The sequence below is a fragment of the Portunus trituberculatus genome, chromosome 33 (genome assembly GCF_017591435.1).
Source record: "Portunus trituberculatus isolate SZX2019 chromosome 33, ASM1759143v1, whole genome shotgun sequence".
Lineage (NCBI taxonomy): Eukaryota > Metazoa > Arthropoda > Malacostraca > Decapoda > Portunidae > Portunus > Portunus trituberculatus.
Window position 1 is genome coordinate 6,215,232 of NC_059287.1, and position 17,485 is coordinate 6,232,716.

A 17,485-nucleotide genomic window follows, 5' to 3' on the forward strand; every position below is an offset into this window, starting at 1 on the left:
AAAAGAAGGAGGTAAGAATGTATACCTCAGTATTTGGAAGTAGGTAGAAGTGATTCATGGTAAAATAAGAATAACACTTCCATGGCTAGATCTAATACCCCCCCTCCCTTCCCTTCAGTCAGCAGAGGCACATGGCTTAATTTCCTATGATGGATGCTGAGGGAAAATATAATCAAGGATATTATTCAATTGAGAACACATTAACAAAATAAACTATACAAGTACATATTTATATGAAGACGCGTCATAACTTTAGAAGTTTAATTTAGATAAACTATTAGGTAAAGTACAGCCATCATATGCACGTCAATAAATAACTCATAAATCTCTCTCTCTCTCTCTCTCTCTCTCTCTCTCTCTCTCTCCTGGCTGACCATGGCGCGCTGACCCATATCTTTTATGAAATCTTATAACTACTATTATTTTTATGTGAGATGAAAAGAATAGTTCTTATAAAAGTGTACTTTTATAAGAACTTCTTTTCCTCTCATATGAAAATAATAGTAGTTATAAGATTTCATAAAAGAAAATGTCATAATATTATGTCAGACAATGTATGGCAGGTAGATGGCAGACAAACACCGAATCATAACAGATACAAAAATTTATGGCGGGCATTGTAATCTGCCCGGGAAAAATTTTGACACGGGGATTATTTGGTTTAACACCGTTTAGAAGCAAAGTATCCTCAATATTAATAGCACTCTTCCAATTTCTTTCCCTGGACTGGGAAGAATACTTTTTTTTTCACAGGAAATTTACATAAGTAAAACTGCATCCTACTATTGATGTGATCTTTTTCCTAATAGAGATATTCCTTACTTAAGCGATGGATTGGCGTGAAATATCAATGAGCTACATTTATTACACTGCTCTCAAAACACATAGAGTGGCTTTCTCTATAGCAGCCAACTACCCAGCGATTCCTGTGTCTAGCTTGTTTGCCCCGGACCACCCAGACCAAGACCCAGACCTGCCCGAGGCCCCGCAGCAGCAGAGGTAAACAGCAGCACTCAGCTGACTGTCGTGACGCCCTCCGCCCCGCCGCGCCGCCCACTTGTGCTGCTGATAAAGGTGAGTGTTGCTGCTTTATTACCTCATTGCACTACCAATCACTTCCTGCCTGTCGTCTTTCACCTCTGGTTACCATTTCATATCAATAAATGTGGATATTTGGGGAAATTTACTGAAGCACTCCCGAAGTCTGGCAAATTTTTTTTTTTTTTTGTATTCATCCAGTTGCTGTCACAATTTGCCTCTTCACTCATCTTACATAGCAGGCTTGCAACTCACTGCATATTGTAGTGACGCATAGACTTTGGGGTAACAATTATATATGGGGTTGATTACCATGGGCAGGATAGAAATGGCGGAAGAAATAGGAAATAGGACCTCGCGACTCTTTACCAATGCTTTTAGTTTCGTGTTGAGTCTGAAGTGGATGTATTTAATGATGGTTTGATTCAGTTACCTGATGGGCTGCCTGGGTCTGGCATTTATCAGCAGTCACAAGAAACCTCACTGCTGATGCACCAGCCCTCACTCACATAAGAAATAAGAAAAAATAGAACATGTATTTAAAGTAAGTACATCGTCTGCAGCAAATTATGACTGCTGTGCTGGAAGTGACAAACATCACTCCTACGTGACACAAGCCAAAGATAACTCACCCGCATACCCACCGACACACACAGTACTTCCCCAGGCAACACATAGTACAATGTGCAAACTAGCTAGGAGGAATTAATAGTAATTGGTGAGTGTCCATAGCTTCTCAGTCATCAGGTAAATCTTTCAACAAAGTTGTCATAATTCTGAGCACGTGGAAATCAGAAAACGGGAATAACGGTTATTGTAGGATTAACAGACATGATTTGGTTTCTTGATAAAACAGAATTGCAGTTTCAGATAGTACTCCCCTTTTTCATTAGCTTTTCCCTTATGATGTATAAGCTAGAGGACCTGCTAGCAGGTTAGCTTTGGGTGAAAGGGAAAAAAAAGTTGCTGATGTTAGATGAATGACCTGCCCACCCTTATTGGGAAACAGGCTTATTCGGACCATGGCTGATTCGGACCAAGCTGATTCGGCCCTTTTTCTGGCTCTTTTGGACCTCGATGTCCTGGCTGATTCGGACCTCGACCTTATTGTCCTGGCTGATTCGGACCTTTTCCAGGGGGGACTTTGCATAATTCCAACACTTGTTACCGAGAGGATATTAATTGAATAAGAAAAGGTAAAATTACATTTTATTGAAAAATTACATTTAATGCATTTATTAGGAATACTCTAAGTCTTAGTCTAGGCCTACAATTTCACTTACACATAGATATATGCACACTTCTTGAGTAACTGGCCAGTTGTTATATTCTTATCATTATATTCCTTCCATACTTGTATTATACGACCTTGTATCTCCTTCACCCGATTTCTCTGATACCTTTTTAATTTTCCTTCTTTTACGAGTTTTATGTGATTAGGTATTTCCTTCGCCTCCGAGTATAGCAAACTTATCAATAAATAGAAGGGGAAGGTTACCTTTTTTAGCACTTCTGTTTAATTTGTGATGCCATCCTTCCACGTCATTGTTTGTCCTTATGCTGCGCCCAAAAACTGACCAGTTCTCTACTGTCCACACATTATGATGTAGCCATGTTTCATCAACGTAATTAAAAAATTCTCGTACAGGCCCAACTACTCCTACCTTGCTTGAAAGTTCATAAAAGGCCTCCCTAATGTCTTCATGAGGTAAAAATTGCAAAGCAAGGACCTTTTTTACAACTTTATATACACTATCTCTTTTGCAGTACAATGTCTGCAGGTCCAATTCCTGCACTTTTCTCCATAGGGCTTGTGTGAAATGGTATGCACATCCATGAATGACTGGGTCATTAAAAACAGATCTAAGAGCCTTCCATATTCTTGCCTCAAAGTCGACCACAAACGATGAGACATTTGGTTCTGCTGGTAAAATTTCAAGAACTGCCTTAAAAACTGCTTTGTAATCTTTTAACCTTTTACCAGACATAACTACAAAGCAGAGAGGAATCTGTTTCATAACTTCCTCACTTTTAATGAAGCAGTGAATGGATAATAATTGGTAAAATGGTTCCTTAACAACTTTGAAGGTACCGTCCACATACCATGTCTTACCCTTGACCAGAGAATTTATCTGTGTGTCTGTACAAAATATTAAATGTTTTTTCAAACCAACCACTACTTCTCTTCTAAAAAACTCCTCTGGTATAGTTTCCTCAAGGTAGCCCAGATCTAGTTCGAAGGACAAGTCACTGGGGTCCTTTGGCCGACAGGAGGCCCGTGCTCTATTAAGGGTTCTTATCAGAGTGTTGTGGTTGGGTCTTGCAGCTTCGGGCAGGCTAGGATCACATAATTCGTTATTTACAGAGCTTACAATATTACTTGCAGATTCAAACACATTAACTTTGCTTTTGCTTTTACACTGTGCCTTAATTTCTATTGCTGTACGAATACCTGGTCTGGCTGGATGTGTATGTGAAACTGTCCCTGTTGAGAAAAACCTATCTCCTGTTTGTTTAACAACAACTGAACAATGGTTAGCTTTTCCACGTACACTGCATCTCCATTCGATAGTACCACTTTTTTGCTGCCGTTTAAAGGTAAAGCAATACCCATCACTCGAAACTAGTTTAGCCTTACCCCTCTCACTACCTGACTCCACGATGGTATAGTTAATTGCGGCACTTTGGGTTGCAAGCTGGTTGTCGTCATCACTTAAGGGCTCATCAGACAGAGATCTGCGTATATATATATATATTTTTTTTTTTTTTTTACATTACAAGGGCACTGGCCAAGGGCAAACAAAGTGTTGGAAAAAAAAAGATCCCGCTGGTTGCCAGGCCCTGTTAAGAAGAAAGTAGAAAGAGAAAAAACAAAAAAAATCTAAAAGGAGGGTCCAGTTAACATAAGAGGTGTCTTGACACTCCTCTTTTGAAAGAGTTAAAGTCATAGGCAGGTGGAAATACAGACACAGGTAGAGAGTTCCAGAGTTTACCAGTGTAGGGAATGAAGGAGTGAAGATACTGGTTAACTCTTGCATTAGGAAGATGGACAGAATAGGGATGAGAAGAAGTAGAGAGTCTTGTGCAGCGAGGCCGCAGGAGGGGGGAAGGCATGCAGTTAGCAAGTTCAGAAGAGCAGACAGCATGAAAACAGCGGTAGAAGACAGATAAAGATGCAACATTGCGGCGGTGACTTAAAGAATCAAGACAGTCAGTTAGAGGAGAAGAGTTGATAAGACGAAAAGCTTTAGATTCCACCTTGTTTAGTAAAGCTGTGTGTGTGGATCCCCCCCAGACATGAGAGCCATACTCCATACACGGGCGGATATATATATATATATATATATATATATATATATATATATATATATATATATATATATTGATATTATATATTTATTGATCCCAACTTATAGCTTTTTGTAGTCAGGTAAATAACTTCATGGGTATATACTTACACTTCTTGTTCTTCTGGAACAAGTACCCTATGAGGCCGTGACACATCAAAGTTAGAAGTTTCTTCTTGTAGTGACTCTACCATGGTAGGACTACTGTAAATTAATTAAAGTGAGTGCATGTTTTATGCTACATGTTATGCTATATATTATCGAAGAAGGGAGGTATTGTTTCAGTTTTTGTAATTCATATATAGTACCATTCAAATATCTTCAGCTTTAAAATTAACATGAACCTATTGCATACTAACATTTCAGTAGGCAAGGCAACAGGGTTTAAGTCCTCTGACGTGCTCTCCATAATTGGGATGGGCAGGCTGACTGAAGATTGAAGGAACTGGCAACGTTGACACGTAAACTCGTGTGTTATTAGTCCTCTTCGCAATTTATCATATTTATATCTAGAAAGCCCTGTGTAAAGAAAACAATAAAACGTGACCTAATGTTTCTTTAATGATACACAAAAATATAAAGAAATGGTTTTATAAATATAATAATTGTGTTATACGGTAATTACCAGTGTTGCCACATCCTCGGTGTTGCCAGCCACCACAACCATCGCAGTCAATGGCTTGGTGATGGTCAGCCACAACTCGGTCACAATCCAAACAATTGACCCGGGCAGTCATTCTTGTGTGGTGCAAAGTAAGGAACTGACATGGCATGGGCCTTTTTGTGTCCAAAATAACTTGGCTCTACTGTTTGTAAGTGTTCGGATAATTCAAAACATGATCCGAATCAGCCTAATACATGGTCCGAATCAGCCAAGACTTAGGTCCGAATCCGGTCCGAATTAGCCATGGTCCGAATCAGCCACGGTCCGAATAAGCCTGCATTCCCTTATTGTGGTTTAAGGATGATTTAATTGTCAACATAGATTATGTAAGTACAGTATGTAGGTCAAAGTAAATGTTGAGTTTCACTTGTGGCTCACTAGGCAATGACTAAGATAATAGTTGTAACAGCCTTTCCTCATTATGCTTCAAGAGAATGTTTATTATTACTGTGTAGATTATGGTACCTTTGGTCATGCTTTACTAGATTCAGTCAGCATGCACAAATTTTGTAGAAATGGTCTTTTTAGATATTTTTTCTTTAATTGAGTGTTTGTTGCCCTGCCAATTAGTGTGCTGTTCCAATTTATAGATTGGCAACTGTGTGTGCATTTGTATGTATATATACCTAGTTGTGCTTTACAGAAAAAGAGCTATGTTTTTTCTGTGCTGTCTCCATATCTATTAGTATCCAGCTTAACTTTAAATTCATAGATATTTCTTGCTTGAACCACTGTGTCCTCTAGATTAACCCCTAGCCGGCGGCAGTGGACGTTGGCTGTCTCCTAAAATGTGAATCGTCTATATATAGCTTCTGCCGCCTACTGGTGTGCAGCATAAATTTAGTTACACCGCATTTTGTTACGTTTTGACAGCATCTTTATATAGACTCTACCGCAATTTCGCGCCGTGTTTACAAGTTTCTCAAATCAAACTTTAGGCTTTAAAGTGAAATTTCTTTATATGTTTACTAGGATAATGGAGTCACTCACACCCACATTAAAAATGTGTCCAGGACTTGTGACCTGGATGTGGTTTCCTCCACCTCCCAATTTTTCCCTTCCTCCTCTTTTCCTCACCGACCTTGGCAGCATATTTGTTTGTTTCACTAACCAGATGTTCAATCATAGTATCATCTAGAAAAGCCAAAAATATGTCCAATTGGTTTTGGGGGTTTTCCAAAACCACTTTCACACCTGAGTCTCCAGTGAAAGGCAATCGATCTCTACTAACAGGAGAATGACCCATCCACCCAAGTGGAACACTGCCATCATGGTCACTAGCTTCAGCATCTGACAGGCTGTCATCTGCTTCCTCTGCAATGTTAAGTTGTGACTCATCTACACTAGCAGAGTCATCATCATCACTCCCTGATGCACTTCCTGCATCACTGCTAATATCATCCATAAACTCATCATCTAAATCATGCGCTAGAATCAGCTGTAAATCCTCATCAGTGATTCTCCTCCTTGTAGGAAGCATGGTTGTGCCTAGAATTCCCAAATATGTCCAAGAAATAATACTATATTGGTGGAATGACAGGCAGACAGGAGCACTCCACCCTGCCTGAAAGCTGGGAACAGAGTGTGGTATGAGTGTGAGAAGTCACGTACACCAAGGCCACTCTTGAGTTGCCAGTTATCATTTTTGTGGCTCGGGGGCACTCACGTGGCCGTCTATATATAGTCGATGCTTAGAAATACAAGGATAAATTTTGAGACGAGTCTATATATAGTCACCCCGCAAATTTTTGATACAATCAGGACCGTCTATATATAGTTCCACCGCCGGCTAAGGGTTAATCCATATTTCTTTGCTTGTATTTGGGAAGCTATATATTTTTTAAATCTCTTATACATTGTCTTCTTTTAATTTCATACCATGACCATATTTACATAGTAGTCATGACATGGAAGAGGAGTTATGCTCATGGTTTCTTGTCTGTACATAATGACAAATTTTGTTCTTGACATAATTGATTGACTTTGCATGGGCTACATCTTCATCCAATCCATTCCAGAGATAAATTAATCTTTGTGGAAAGCTTTCTTTCTTTCATTGGCCTTCTGTGGTGTCCTCTTGCTTCTCTTGTGTCCAGTAATGATAGATCTTCTCTGTCCATGTGTTCCCTTCCATTAAGTGCATCAAAAATATATTATTTCCAACTTAACATTGTTGATAATGAGTAATAATTAAGTATTTTGATTTTAATAAAACTATATTAAGATAAATAATTAAACAATTTCAGGAGTGAAGCAGAAGCAACAATTGCTCAACCAAAGATGGTGTCACCAATGGATGACCAGGACAAGTTACTGGATGAGGCAATGGGAGCAGTGCGAGGCCAAGCATTCCAGATGAAGCGGTGCCTGGACAAGGGACGGTTGATGGATGGCCTCAAGCATGCCTCTAACATGCTGGGGGAGCTCAGGACCTCTCTGCTTTCCCCTAAGACCTACTATGAGCTATGTATCCTTTTGTCCTGATGCAGAGAATGGGGTTACACAGATAGATCATAGACACATTCTCTGAAGTAAATGTAAAAAGGCAACCTAAGAGATTGATGTCAATATTAAGAAACTTAACCTAATGAAAAAACAGAAGTGTACCTCTGATAGAAGCATGGGAATATAGCACAATAACTTCAATACAGAAATGGTCCATGGAAGAACTATTAACATGCAAGAATTTAGTACCAAACTGGATAACCGTAAATATGAAGTTGGGATAGTATAAGTAACTGGAACTTTTCCTATAGTATCTGACAAAAAATTAAATACACACTAATAGATAAAACTAACTACATGAATTCACTCCATAACAGAATAGATTGCAGGAGTATAACTTTCCTTGAATGCCACAAGAATATAAATAGATTTATAAATGTGAAAATTATGTGCCTTGTTATATTGGAAAGACAGGCTTGGTATAAGTATCTTTGTTATGTATGTAGATGCATACTTTCCTTATCACACATCTTAGACATGTGTATTTGTGATGAGCTGCGCCACCTGGAGATGTATCTTGTTGATGAGTTTCAGAAGGGTCAGCGTGTAGCAGATTTGTATGAACTGGTGCAGTATGCTGGGAACATTGTACCAAGACTGTGAGTATTTGCTGTTCCACTTATTGTTTCTCATTATACTACATCTGATGATGATACACACACACACACACACACACACACACACACACACACACACACACACACACACACACACACACACACACACACACACACACACTACATACCTGTTGTATAGTATTTACAGTGGCCTGGGCAGGTAGTGTGGACTCATTTTTTTTTTCTTCATTATTAAGGAATAATGAGTGAAAAAGAGATTCCATCCAAATGCAGACATGAGAACAGAGAAGGGGCTGATGATGACTATGTTGGTGAGGGAGAACGCGATTGAAGGGTTCGATCGACGACTACTTCACTACTTAAGAGAGTGTTCAATATTGAATGTAAACTAGATAAACTGATAAAGGAGAAGATGGAAATGAAAGAGAATGAAGAACAGGAAAAGGAGTTTATAAGACTGAGAGAAAGGATAAGAAAAGTGGAAGAAAACGAAGCTGGGCTAAGAGCGGAAAACGAAGAACTAAAAAAGGAAGTAGCTAACTACAAACAGCAGATGGAAGAAGGGCTCGGTAAAGCCGAGAAAGAAAAGGAGAAGCTGAAAGATCTAGTAAACAAGGAAGAGGAAAGAGTACAGAACGTGATTAAAAAAGAAGTACAAGCATGGAGAGTCCAAGATAAGAAAGATAAGGCCGATTTTCAGGAGGTGATTCAAGAACAACTTAAAGAAAAGAAGAAAATATGACAAACAAAATGATAGGAGTCCTCAAGACAAAAGAAAATCTAGTTAGAGAAATTGCAGAAAAAAGAAGAGTGTAGTCGTATTTGGAATAAAAGAAAAAATATAAATATAGACCAAAAGAGAAAAGAAGAAATGAAATCAGTCAAAGACCTACTGAAGAATCTAATGACGAAGATAGGCAGAACTTGGAAGAGGAAGTAGAAGAAATAAACAGAATGGGACCATATCAAGAAGGAAAATGAGACCAATTAAAATATTACTAAAATCACAAGCAGCAACAGAAGAAATATTATATAGAACAACAAAACTTAGAGAAACAGAAGGCTGCAAGGATATCTATATAAAGAAAAATAGAAATGAGGAAGAAAGGAAGAGATACAATGAACTGGCAGCAGCAGTAAGGGAAAAAAATAATGAAAGGTCAGAAGAGGAAAAAAGGCATTTTTGGAGAATTCTAGGAGACAGGATAAGGAAATGGTATATAAACGAGAAGGAAGAGAAAAAAGTGGAACAAGTTTAACTAAAAATGATAAAGGCAAAAGACTAAAAATGATGTATACGAACATAGACGGGTTTTATCAAGTAAATTAGAATTAAGAGATTACATAAAGAAAGAAAATCCAGATATTGTATGCCTGGCTGAAACAAAACTAAATGAGGCAATCAAAATAGTCTTGGATAATAGGTATAATGTATGGAGAAGAGACAGAGTGGGTAAAGGAGGAGGAGGAGTCATGATAATGTTAAGGAAGGAGATAGTGATAAACCAAGTGGAATGTGGGAAGGAAAAGCAGAAGTATTGTATGTTAAGATGCATATTAATAAAAAAGAGTTAACAATCATTGTAACATATGTGCCACCAAAAACAAATTCATGGACCAATCAAGAATATAAAGACATGATAGATGACACAATAAGGAGTCTAATGAGAATCGTTAAAGAAAGGAGAAAAGTTATATTAGTAGGAGATTTCAACTGTAAAGAAGTGGACTGGGAAAATTATGAAAGTGGTATGGGGAAGAAGCCTGGGAGAAAGATTCTTAAACCTAATGATAGACAATATGATGGACCAGAGAGTAAAGGAATGCACAAGATTCAGAGGAAATGACAAGCCGGCGAGATTGGACCTAATTTTTACAAGGGCTATACAAATGAATGATATAAGATATAAGTGCCCATTGGGAAAGAGTGACCATGTAATATTAGAAATAGATATAGAAGAGGGAAAGGAAGATAGAGACGATTCATACAAAGGAGACCGATTAAATTACAGAAAGGCTGATATTGAGAATCTCAGGAACTATTTTAAAAATGTAAACTGGGAGGAGATGGAAAACTCAGAGACAATGCAAGAGAAGTATAACTTATTTTTGAAAATATATAAAACAGGAGTCAGAGAATATGTCCCAAAATATAGACCTAAAGAAGAAGGAAAGAAAGATTGGTTTAATGCAAGGTGTGCTAGGGCAAAGGAGAAAAGAGATGGAGGAGAAATAGAAATCCAACAAATAAGGAAAACTTCAAGGCAGCGAGAGATGAATATGTTAAGGTAAGGAAGGAAGAGGAAAAGAACTTTGAAAAGGACATTGTCGAAAAATGTAAGGAGCAACCAAAATTGTTCTATAGATTCATAAATGGAAAAATTAGGCAAAAGAAACAATAGAAAGGTTAAAAGGAGAGAACGGGATGGTGGAAGACCCAAAAGTATGGCAGAACTATTAAATAATAAATTCCAGGAGGTCTTTACTAAGGAATCCAAATTTGAAAGGCCACAGGGTAATAGAGACAGTCTATATGAAAGAGATTAAAGTAACCAAGCTTGAAATAAAAGAGTTAATGAAGGAACTGGATGAAGAGAAGGCAATGGGACCAGATGAAGTCTCAGGCAGAATACTGAAAGAATGTAGGGAAGAACTAGCAAGTCCTATATACAACATCATAAAATGCTCAATAGAAAATGGAACAGTACCAGTAGAATGGAAAAGAGCTGAGGTGGTTCCCATATATAAGAGTGGAAGGAAGGAAGAACCTTTAAATTACAGACCGGTATCACTAACTAGTGTAATATGCAAGATGTGTGAAAGAATAATAAAGAAACAATGGATCGAGTTCCTTGAAGACAACAAATTAATATCAAATAGCCAATTTGGTTTTAGAAAAGACGGTCTTGTGTAACTAATTTATTGAGTTTCTATTCTAGAATAGTTGATAGAGTACAAGAGAGAGAGGATGGGTTGACTGTATTTATTTGGATTTAAAAAGGCGTTTGACAAAGTGCCACATGCAAGATTACTATGGAAGTTAGAGGAGAAGGGTGGCTTAAAAGGAAGCACATTGAGATGGATAGAAAATTATTTGAGGGGAGAGAAATAAGGACGGTAGTTAAAGATATGAAGTCCAAGTGGAGAGCAGTAGAAAGCGGAGTGCCACAGGGTCAGTATTGGCACCAATACTTTTCCTCATTTATATTAACGACATGCCAGAAGGAGTGAACAGCTACATAAATCTGTTTGCAGATGATACGAAACTGTGCAGAGTTATAAAGCAAAAGAGGATTGTGAAATACTGCAAGAAGACCTAAATAAGATCTGGGAATGGAGTAAAAAGTGGAAATGGAATTCAATGTGAACAAAAGCCATGTCATGGAAATGGGAAAGAGTGAAAGACGACCTGTGGGAATCTATAAGATGGGAGATGGAGTAGAACTGGAGAAAGTAAAAAGGAAAAGGACTTAGGAGTGATGATGGAAGAAAACAATCAACCAGTAAGCCATATTGATAGAATTTTTAGAGAAACATATAATTTGCTAAGGAATATTGGAGTAGCATTTCACTACATGGACAAAGAAATGATGAAGAAATTGATAAGTACTATAATAAGACCCAGATTGGAATATGCAGGAGTAGTGTGGACCCTCATAAAAAGAAACACATAAGGAAATTGGAGAGACTACAAAAATGGCTACAAGAATGGTTCCAGAATTTGAAGGGATGACATATGAGGAGAGACTAAAGGCTATGGATCTACCAACCCTGGAACAAAGAAGGAGAGAGGAGACCTGATACAAGTTTATAAATTGATCAACGGAATGGACCAAGTGGATAATGAGAAACTGATCCTGAGAGAAGAATATGACATTCAAGCACAAGATCGCATAGTAAAAAGCTGAGAAAGGAAGATGTCTGAGAGATGTTAAAAAATATAGTTTCCCGCAAAGATGTATTGAGATGTGGAACAGTTTAAATGAAGAAGTAGTGTCTGCAACGAGTGTGCATACTTTTAAAGTAAGATTGGATAAGTGTAGATATGGAGACGGGGCCACACGAGCATAAAGCCCAGGGCCTGTAAAACTACAACTAGGTAAATACACACACATAGAGTACAAGAGAGAGAGAGGGATGGGTTGACTGGGAGGTAAACTGGGAAGATAGATTTGGAAATAAAACTACACAGGAGATGTGGGATATTTTTAAGGTTGTAGTAAAGGGTATAGTGATGCAGTGTATCCCTTACAAAGATATAAAGCAGAGAAACAGGAAGCCATTATGGTGGACTCACGAGATAGGTAGACAGATCAGAGAGAAGAAGAGGGCATATAGAGAGTTGCAGAAAAGTGGGGAAGATGTAGATTTGATTAGGTACAGACAGGTCAGGGATGATTTGAGTAAGGTTATAAAAAAAAGTAAAAGGCAGGCAGAGATAAAACTAGCTAGAGCTGGGAGTAAAGATCCCCAAAAATTCTATAGTTATTACAAGGTCAGTGATAAAAAAAATAAGGATAGGATTGGACCACTCAGAAAAGATGGTGTAGTAGTGGATCAAAATGAAGACATAGTAGAATTATTGAATGAACAATTTTCTTCAGTATTTACCAGGGAAAGAATAGGAAATCCTGTTACAAACAGTGCAACAAGTAGTTTAAGAGCTTTAGAAAATATTGATATAAAACCGGGAATTATTAGGAAATTTATTCTTGAACTAGACGATAGGAAAGCTAGTGGTCCTGATGAGCTACATGCCAGAGTACTTAGGGAGGGTGTAGACAGTATTTCTGAAGCACTTAAGTTAATCTTTGAAAGATCACTTAGGTTTGCTGAGATACCTCAGGACTGGAAGTTAGCTAATGTTATACCAACCCAACAACAATTAAATGACTCAAGGCCAATATTTAAAAAGGTAGGAAGGATGATGACATAATTCCAGACAATATCTCTTCTTCAATAACATCAAATCAGTTTAACTAGTATAGTATGTAAGATACTAGAGAAAATCATTAAGGGTAGTATTTGGGAGCATTTAAATGAGAATAGATTAATTAGAGATACCCAACATGGCTTTAGATTAGGGAGGTCCTGTCTTACAAATTTGCTAGTAGGTTAGTTGATTGGATTAGTGAATGGCTTTCTGATAGGAAACAGAGAGTAGTATTAAAAATGTAGGAAGGATGGCAATCAGTTTCTGTAGTGGAAGAAAAGTGGTTTGGGAGCATTTAAATGAGAATAGGATCAGTGCTAGGACCTCTTCTTTTCTTGGTGTATTGGATTAGTGAACGATTTAGATATAGAGTAATTAGTGAGTGGCAAAGTATCAAAGTTTGCAGATGATAGCAAAGATAGCATGATACAGTACAGTGCAGTACAGGGTGAAAAGGACAATTACAGAATACAACGAGACCTGGACAGGCTGATAGTATGGGCAGACAGGTGGCAGATGGAGTTTAATTCTAAAAAGTGTCTGGTTATGCATATAGGTAAAGACAACACAAACTTTAGCAATGAGATGGAGGGATGTTGGCTAGAGGCAGTAGAGGAGGGAAAGGATTTAGGAGTAGTGATAGACAGGACTATGAAATTTTCAAAGCAATGTTTAGAAACAGTAAATTGGGCAAATAGGATCCTGGGTTTTATAAATAGAAATGTTAGTTATAAAAGTAAGGAAGTGGTGTGGAGCTTATATAATTCCTATGTTAGGCCCCATTTAGAGTATTGCATACAGGCCTGGTCACCCCATTATAGGCAGGATATCAACATGTGAGAAGCAGTTCAGAGAAGAGCAACTAGGATGATACCAGCATTAAAGCGCCTGGAGTATAGAGATAGATTAAAGGAATTAAACATGTTTTCATTTGAGAGGAGATGTATAAGAGGGGATATGATAGAATTATTTAAAATGTTCTCAGATACAAACTACATAGATGTGAGATCTTTCTTTACCTTAGAGGAGGGAAGTAGGACTAGAAATCATGGCAGGAAGATTAGAAAGCAAGGCTGCAGGTTAGATATAAGAAAATATTTCTTTAGTCATAGGGTGGTAGACTTCTGGAATGCATTGCCAGAGAGGGTTGTAAATAGCACTAGTTTGACAATGTTTAAAAACAGATTAGATAAGCACTTAAATTTATTAGATTTATAATTATGTATAGTGCTGCATGATAGTTTTTATAAGAAATTTACTATAGTTAAACAAGACATGTAGAGGAATTCGCTGCAGGACTTAGCCCTGTTAATGGGCCAAATATTTAGAATTAGTAAATAATGTATTGTGTATTTGTAAGTGTTATCTTTAAGTACTGATGACGAGGTCGCTGTGCGACTGGTATAGGATAAACTAGATGGGCCCTGGTGGCCCTTTGTTATCCTATTATTTATGTTATGTTATGTTATGACTGTATTTATTTGGATTTAAAAAAGGCGTTTGACAAAGTGCCACATGCAAGATTACTATGGAAGTTAGAGGAGAAGAGTGGCTAAAAGGTAGCACATTGAGATGGATAGAAAATTCTTTGAGGGGGAGAGAAATAAGGACGGTAGTTAAGGATATGAAGTCCAAGTGGAGAGCAGTAGAAAGCGGAGTGCCACAGGGGTCAGTATTGGCACCAATACTTTTTCTCATTTATATTAACAACATGCCAGAAGGAGTGAACAGCTACATAAATCTGTTTGCAGATGATACGAAACTGTGCAGAGTTATAAAGCAAAAAGAGGATTGTGAAATACTGCAAGAAGACCTAAATAAGATCTGGGAATGGAGTAAAAAGTGGGAAATGGAATTCAATGTGGACAAAAGCCATGTCATGGAAATGGGAAAAAGTGAAAGACGACCCGTTGGAATCTATAAGATGGGAGATGGAGTAGAACTGGAGAAAGTAAAAAAGGAAAAGGACTTAGGAGTGACGATGGAAGAAAACAATCAACCGGTAAGCCATATTGATAGATTTATTAGAGAGACGTATAATTTGCTAAGGGATATTGGAGTAGCATTTCACTACATGGACAAAGAAATGATGAAGAAATTGATAAGTTCTATAATAAGACCCAGATTGGAATATGCAGGAGTAGTGTGGACCCCTCAAAAAGAAACACATAAGGAAGTTGGATAGACTACAAAAAATGGCTACAAGAATGGTTCCAGAATTTGAAGCGATGACATATGAGGAGAGACTAAAGGCTATGTATCTACGAACCCTGAAACAGAGAAGAGAGAGAGGGGATCTGATACAAGTTTATAAATTGATTAACGGAATGGATCAAGTGGATAATGAGAAACTAATCCTGAGAGAAGAATATGACATTAAAAGCACAAGATTGCATAGTAAGAAACTGAGGAAGGGAAGATGTCTGAGAGATGTTAAAAAATATATTTTCCGGAAAGATGTGTTGAGACTTGGAACAGTTTGAGTGAGGAAGTGGTGTCAGCAACGAGTGTGCATAGTTTTAAAGAGAAATTGGATATGTGTAGATATGGAGACGGGGCCACATGAGCATAAAGCCCAGGCTCTGTAAAACTACAACTAGGTTAATACACACACACAGATAATAATTTCCATCATTTGTTCCACTCTCAGCAAGCCCAGAGTCCATAACTAGTGCTCTATCACACAGGTACTTGCTGATAACAGTGGGTCTTGTTTACATCAAAACAAATGAGACCTGCAAGCGAGACATCCTGAAGGACCTGGTGGAGATGTGTCGTGGCGTGCAACACCCGCTGAGGGGACTCTTCCTAAGGTGTGTTGTGCTCATTTCACCTCATGCTTTTTTTTTTCTGACCAGCACTGGATTCATTATTAACATTTTACATTTTATATTTCACTTGAAAACATGTAACATAGCAGCGAGATGTAGATTGTGTTTTTGTAAGTATGTAATGTCTCTTAACACTTACCACATTAGCTAAGGACATGCAACATGTTTATGTTTAACTAGAGAGTAATTGGCCTCTTACTGTTGCTGGAACCAGCTGTTGTGAATGGTGGGCTTGCAGGGCTATGTTTTGTACTTTTGTATTGGAGTATATGTAGACCATTGTAATGTTATACCTTACTCCTTATAGTAAAGATTTAGCGAACATTAGTTCCTGTAGGAAATTAATCTGGTGTGCTATAGGAATTACAGTAAATTATGTGCTGTGAGTGTAAGGATGCATCAACTGATGTGAATGGCAGGTTTTTATCTGACTATGAATCAAATCAATAACATTATTTCATTATCAACATCAGAATTTGTAAACAGGAGTTTTAGTAGGAAATTTGTGGTGGACTGTGAGTTATGGCAGGTGATGCACAGTAAATAGGCAACTTCATTTGTTTACCTCACTGTGGTGAAGGTTCACACTTTATATTTTGGCTTAAGAGTTAACCCCCTAGCTTTTGGAGAGATACTTTAAAGCTTTAAATGGGAACTTATTCATGTATCTATATAAAAGTTGTCTCAGTTACTTAGTGCACTTGCCATTATTTTTATTCTTGTTGGTTGGTCATTGTTTGAAGAAACACTATTCTGAACTACTTACTGCAGTGCAGCCGTAACATTTTGCCAGAAGACTGAAGTGCATCTCATGTGTGTGTGTGTGTCTTGCCATTATTTTTATTCTTGTTGGTTGGTCATTGTTTGAAGAAATAAATGTATGTTCCCTCCACCCCCAGGAACTACTTATTTTTCCATGCCAATCATCACTCTGTATATTGCAGTTTTCCGTTAACATTTGCCAGATGTGGATGATCATTTCTTCATCATCAACGCCACTCTTATGTTCCTCAATAAGTTCAATACTTCTCCAATTATTTTGTTTATATGTCTCCTCCACTCAGGAGGACCATCCTACACTCCTGATTCTTCTTTCACTCTTGCCAAACTCTATTTTCTTGCATTTTGTCGTGTTGAACTCCATTTGCCATGTACAGCTCCATTTCCATATTCTGTCCAAGTCTTCCTGGAGTAGTTAATCTTTGTCACATCTCACTTACATTTTGTGTGTGTGTGTGTGTGTGTGTGTGTGATGTGTATTTACCTAATTGTAACATACGGTACCTTATCAAAGAGCTATGCTCGTACTGTCCCGTCTCCATATTTGTGTGTGTGTGTGTGTGTGTGTGTGTGTGTGTGTGTGTGTGTATTTACTAATGTCCAGCTCCAGCTTTTTCTTAAAATCATGAATATTCCTTGCGTTGACCACTTCCACGTCTAAACTATTCCATGCTTCCACCCTTCTATGAGGAAGCTATATTTTTCACATCTCTCCTATAAGTGGCCATTTTAGTTTTTTCCCATGCCCTCTCGACATTCTTTCATTCCACATACACAGATCTTCCCTATCCATTTTTTCCATGCCAATC

At 37.8% G+C, this 17,485-nt stretch overlaps 1 protein-coding gene across 1 annotated transcript in view; it reads left to right on the forward strand.

The window, feature by feature from the left end:
- The first annotated feature begins 917 nt into the window (after positions 1-917).
- Positions 918-17,485, forward strand: part of LOC123512196 (vacuolar protein sorting-associated protein 35-like) — an 18,398-nt gene continuing 1,830 nt past the window's right edge. The window contains exons 1-6 of the mRNA XM_045268440.1: positions 918-1,074; positions 7,296-7,516; positions 8,030-8,153; positions 15,753-15,878; positions 16,652-16,682; positions 16,855-16,890. Of these exons, the coding sequence (XP_045124375.1) occupies positions 7,330-7,516; positions 8,030-8,153; positions 15,753-15,878; positions 16,652-16,682; positions 16,855-16,890 (504 nt within the window). The 5' untranslated portion in view covers positions 918-1,074; positions 7,296-7,329. The remainder of the gene's footprint in view (positions 1,075-7,295; positions 7,517-8,029; positions 8,154-15,752; positions 15,879-16,651; positions 16,683-16,854; positions 16,891-17,485) is intronic.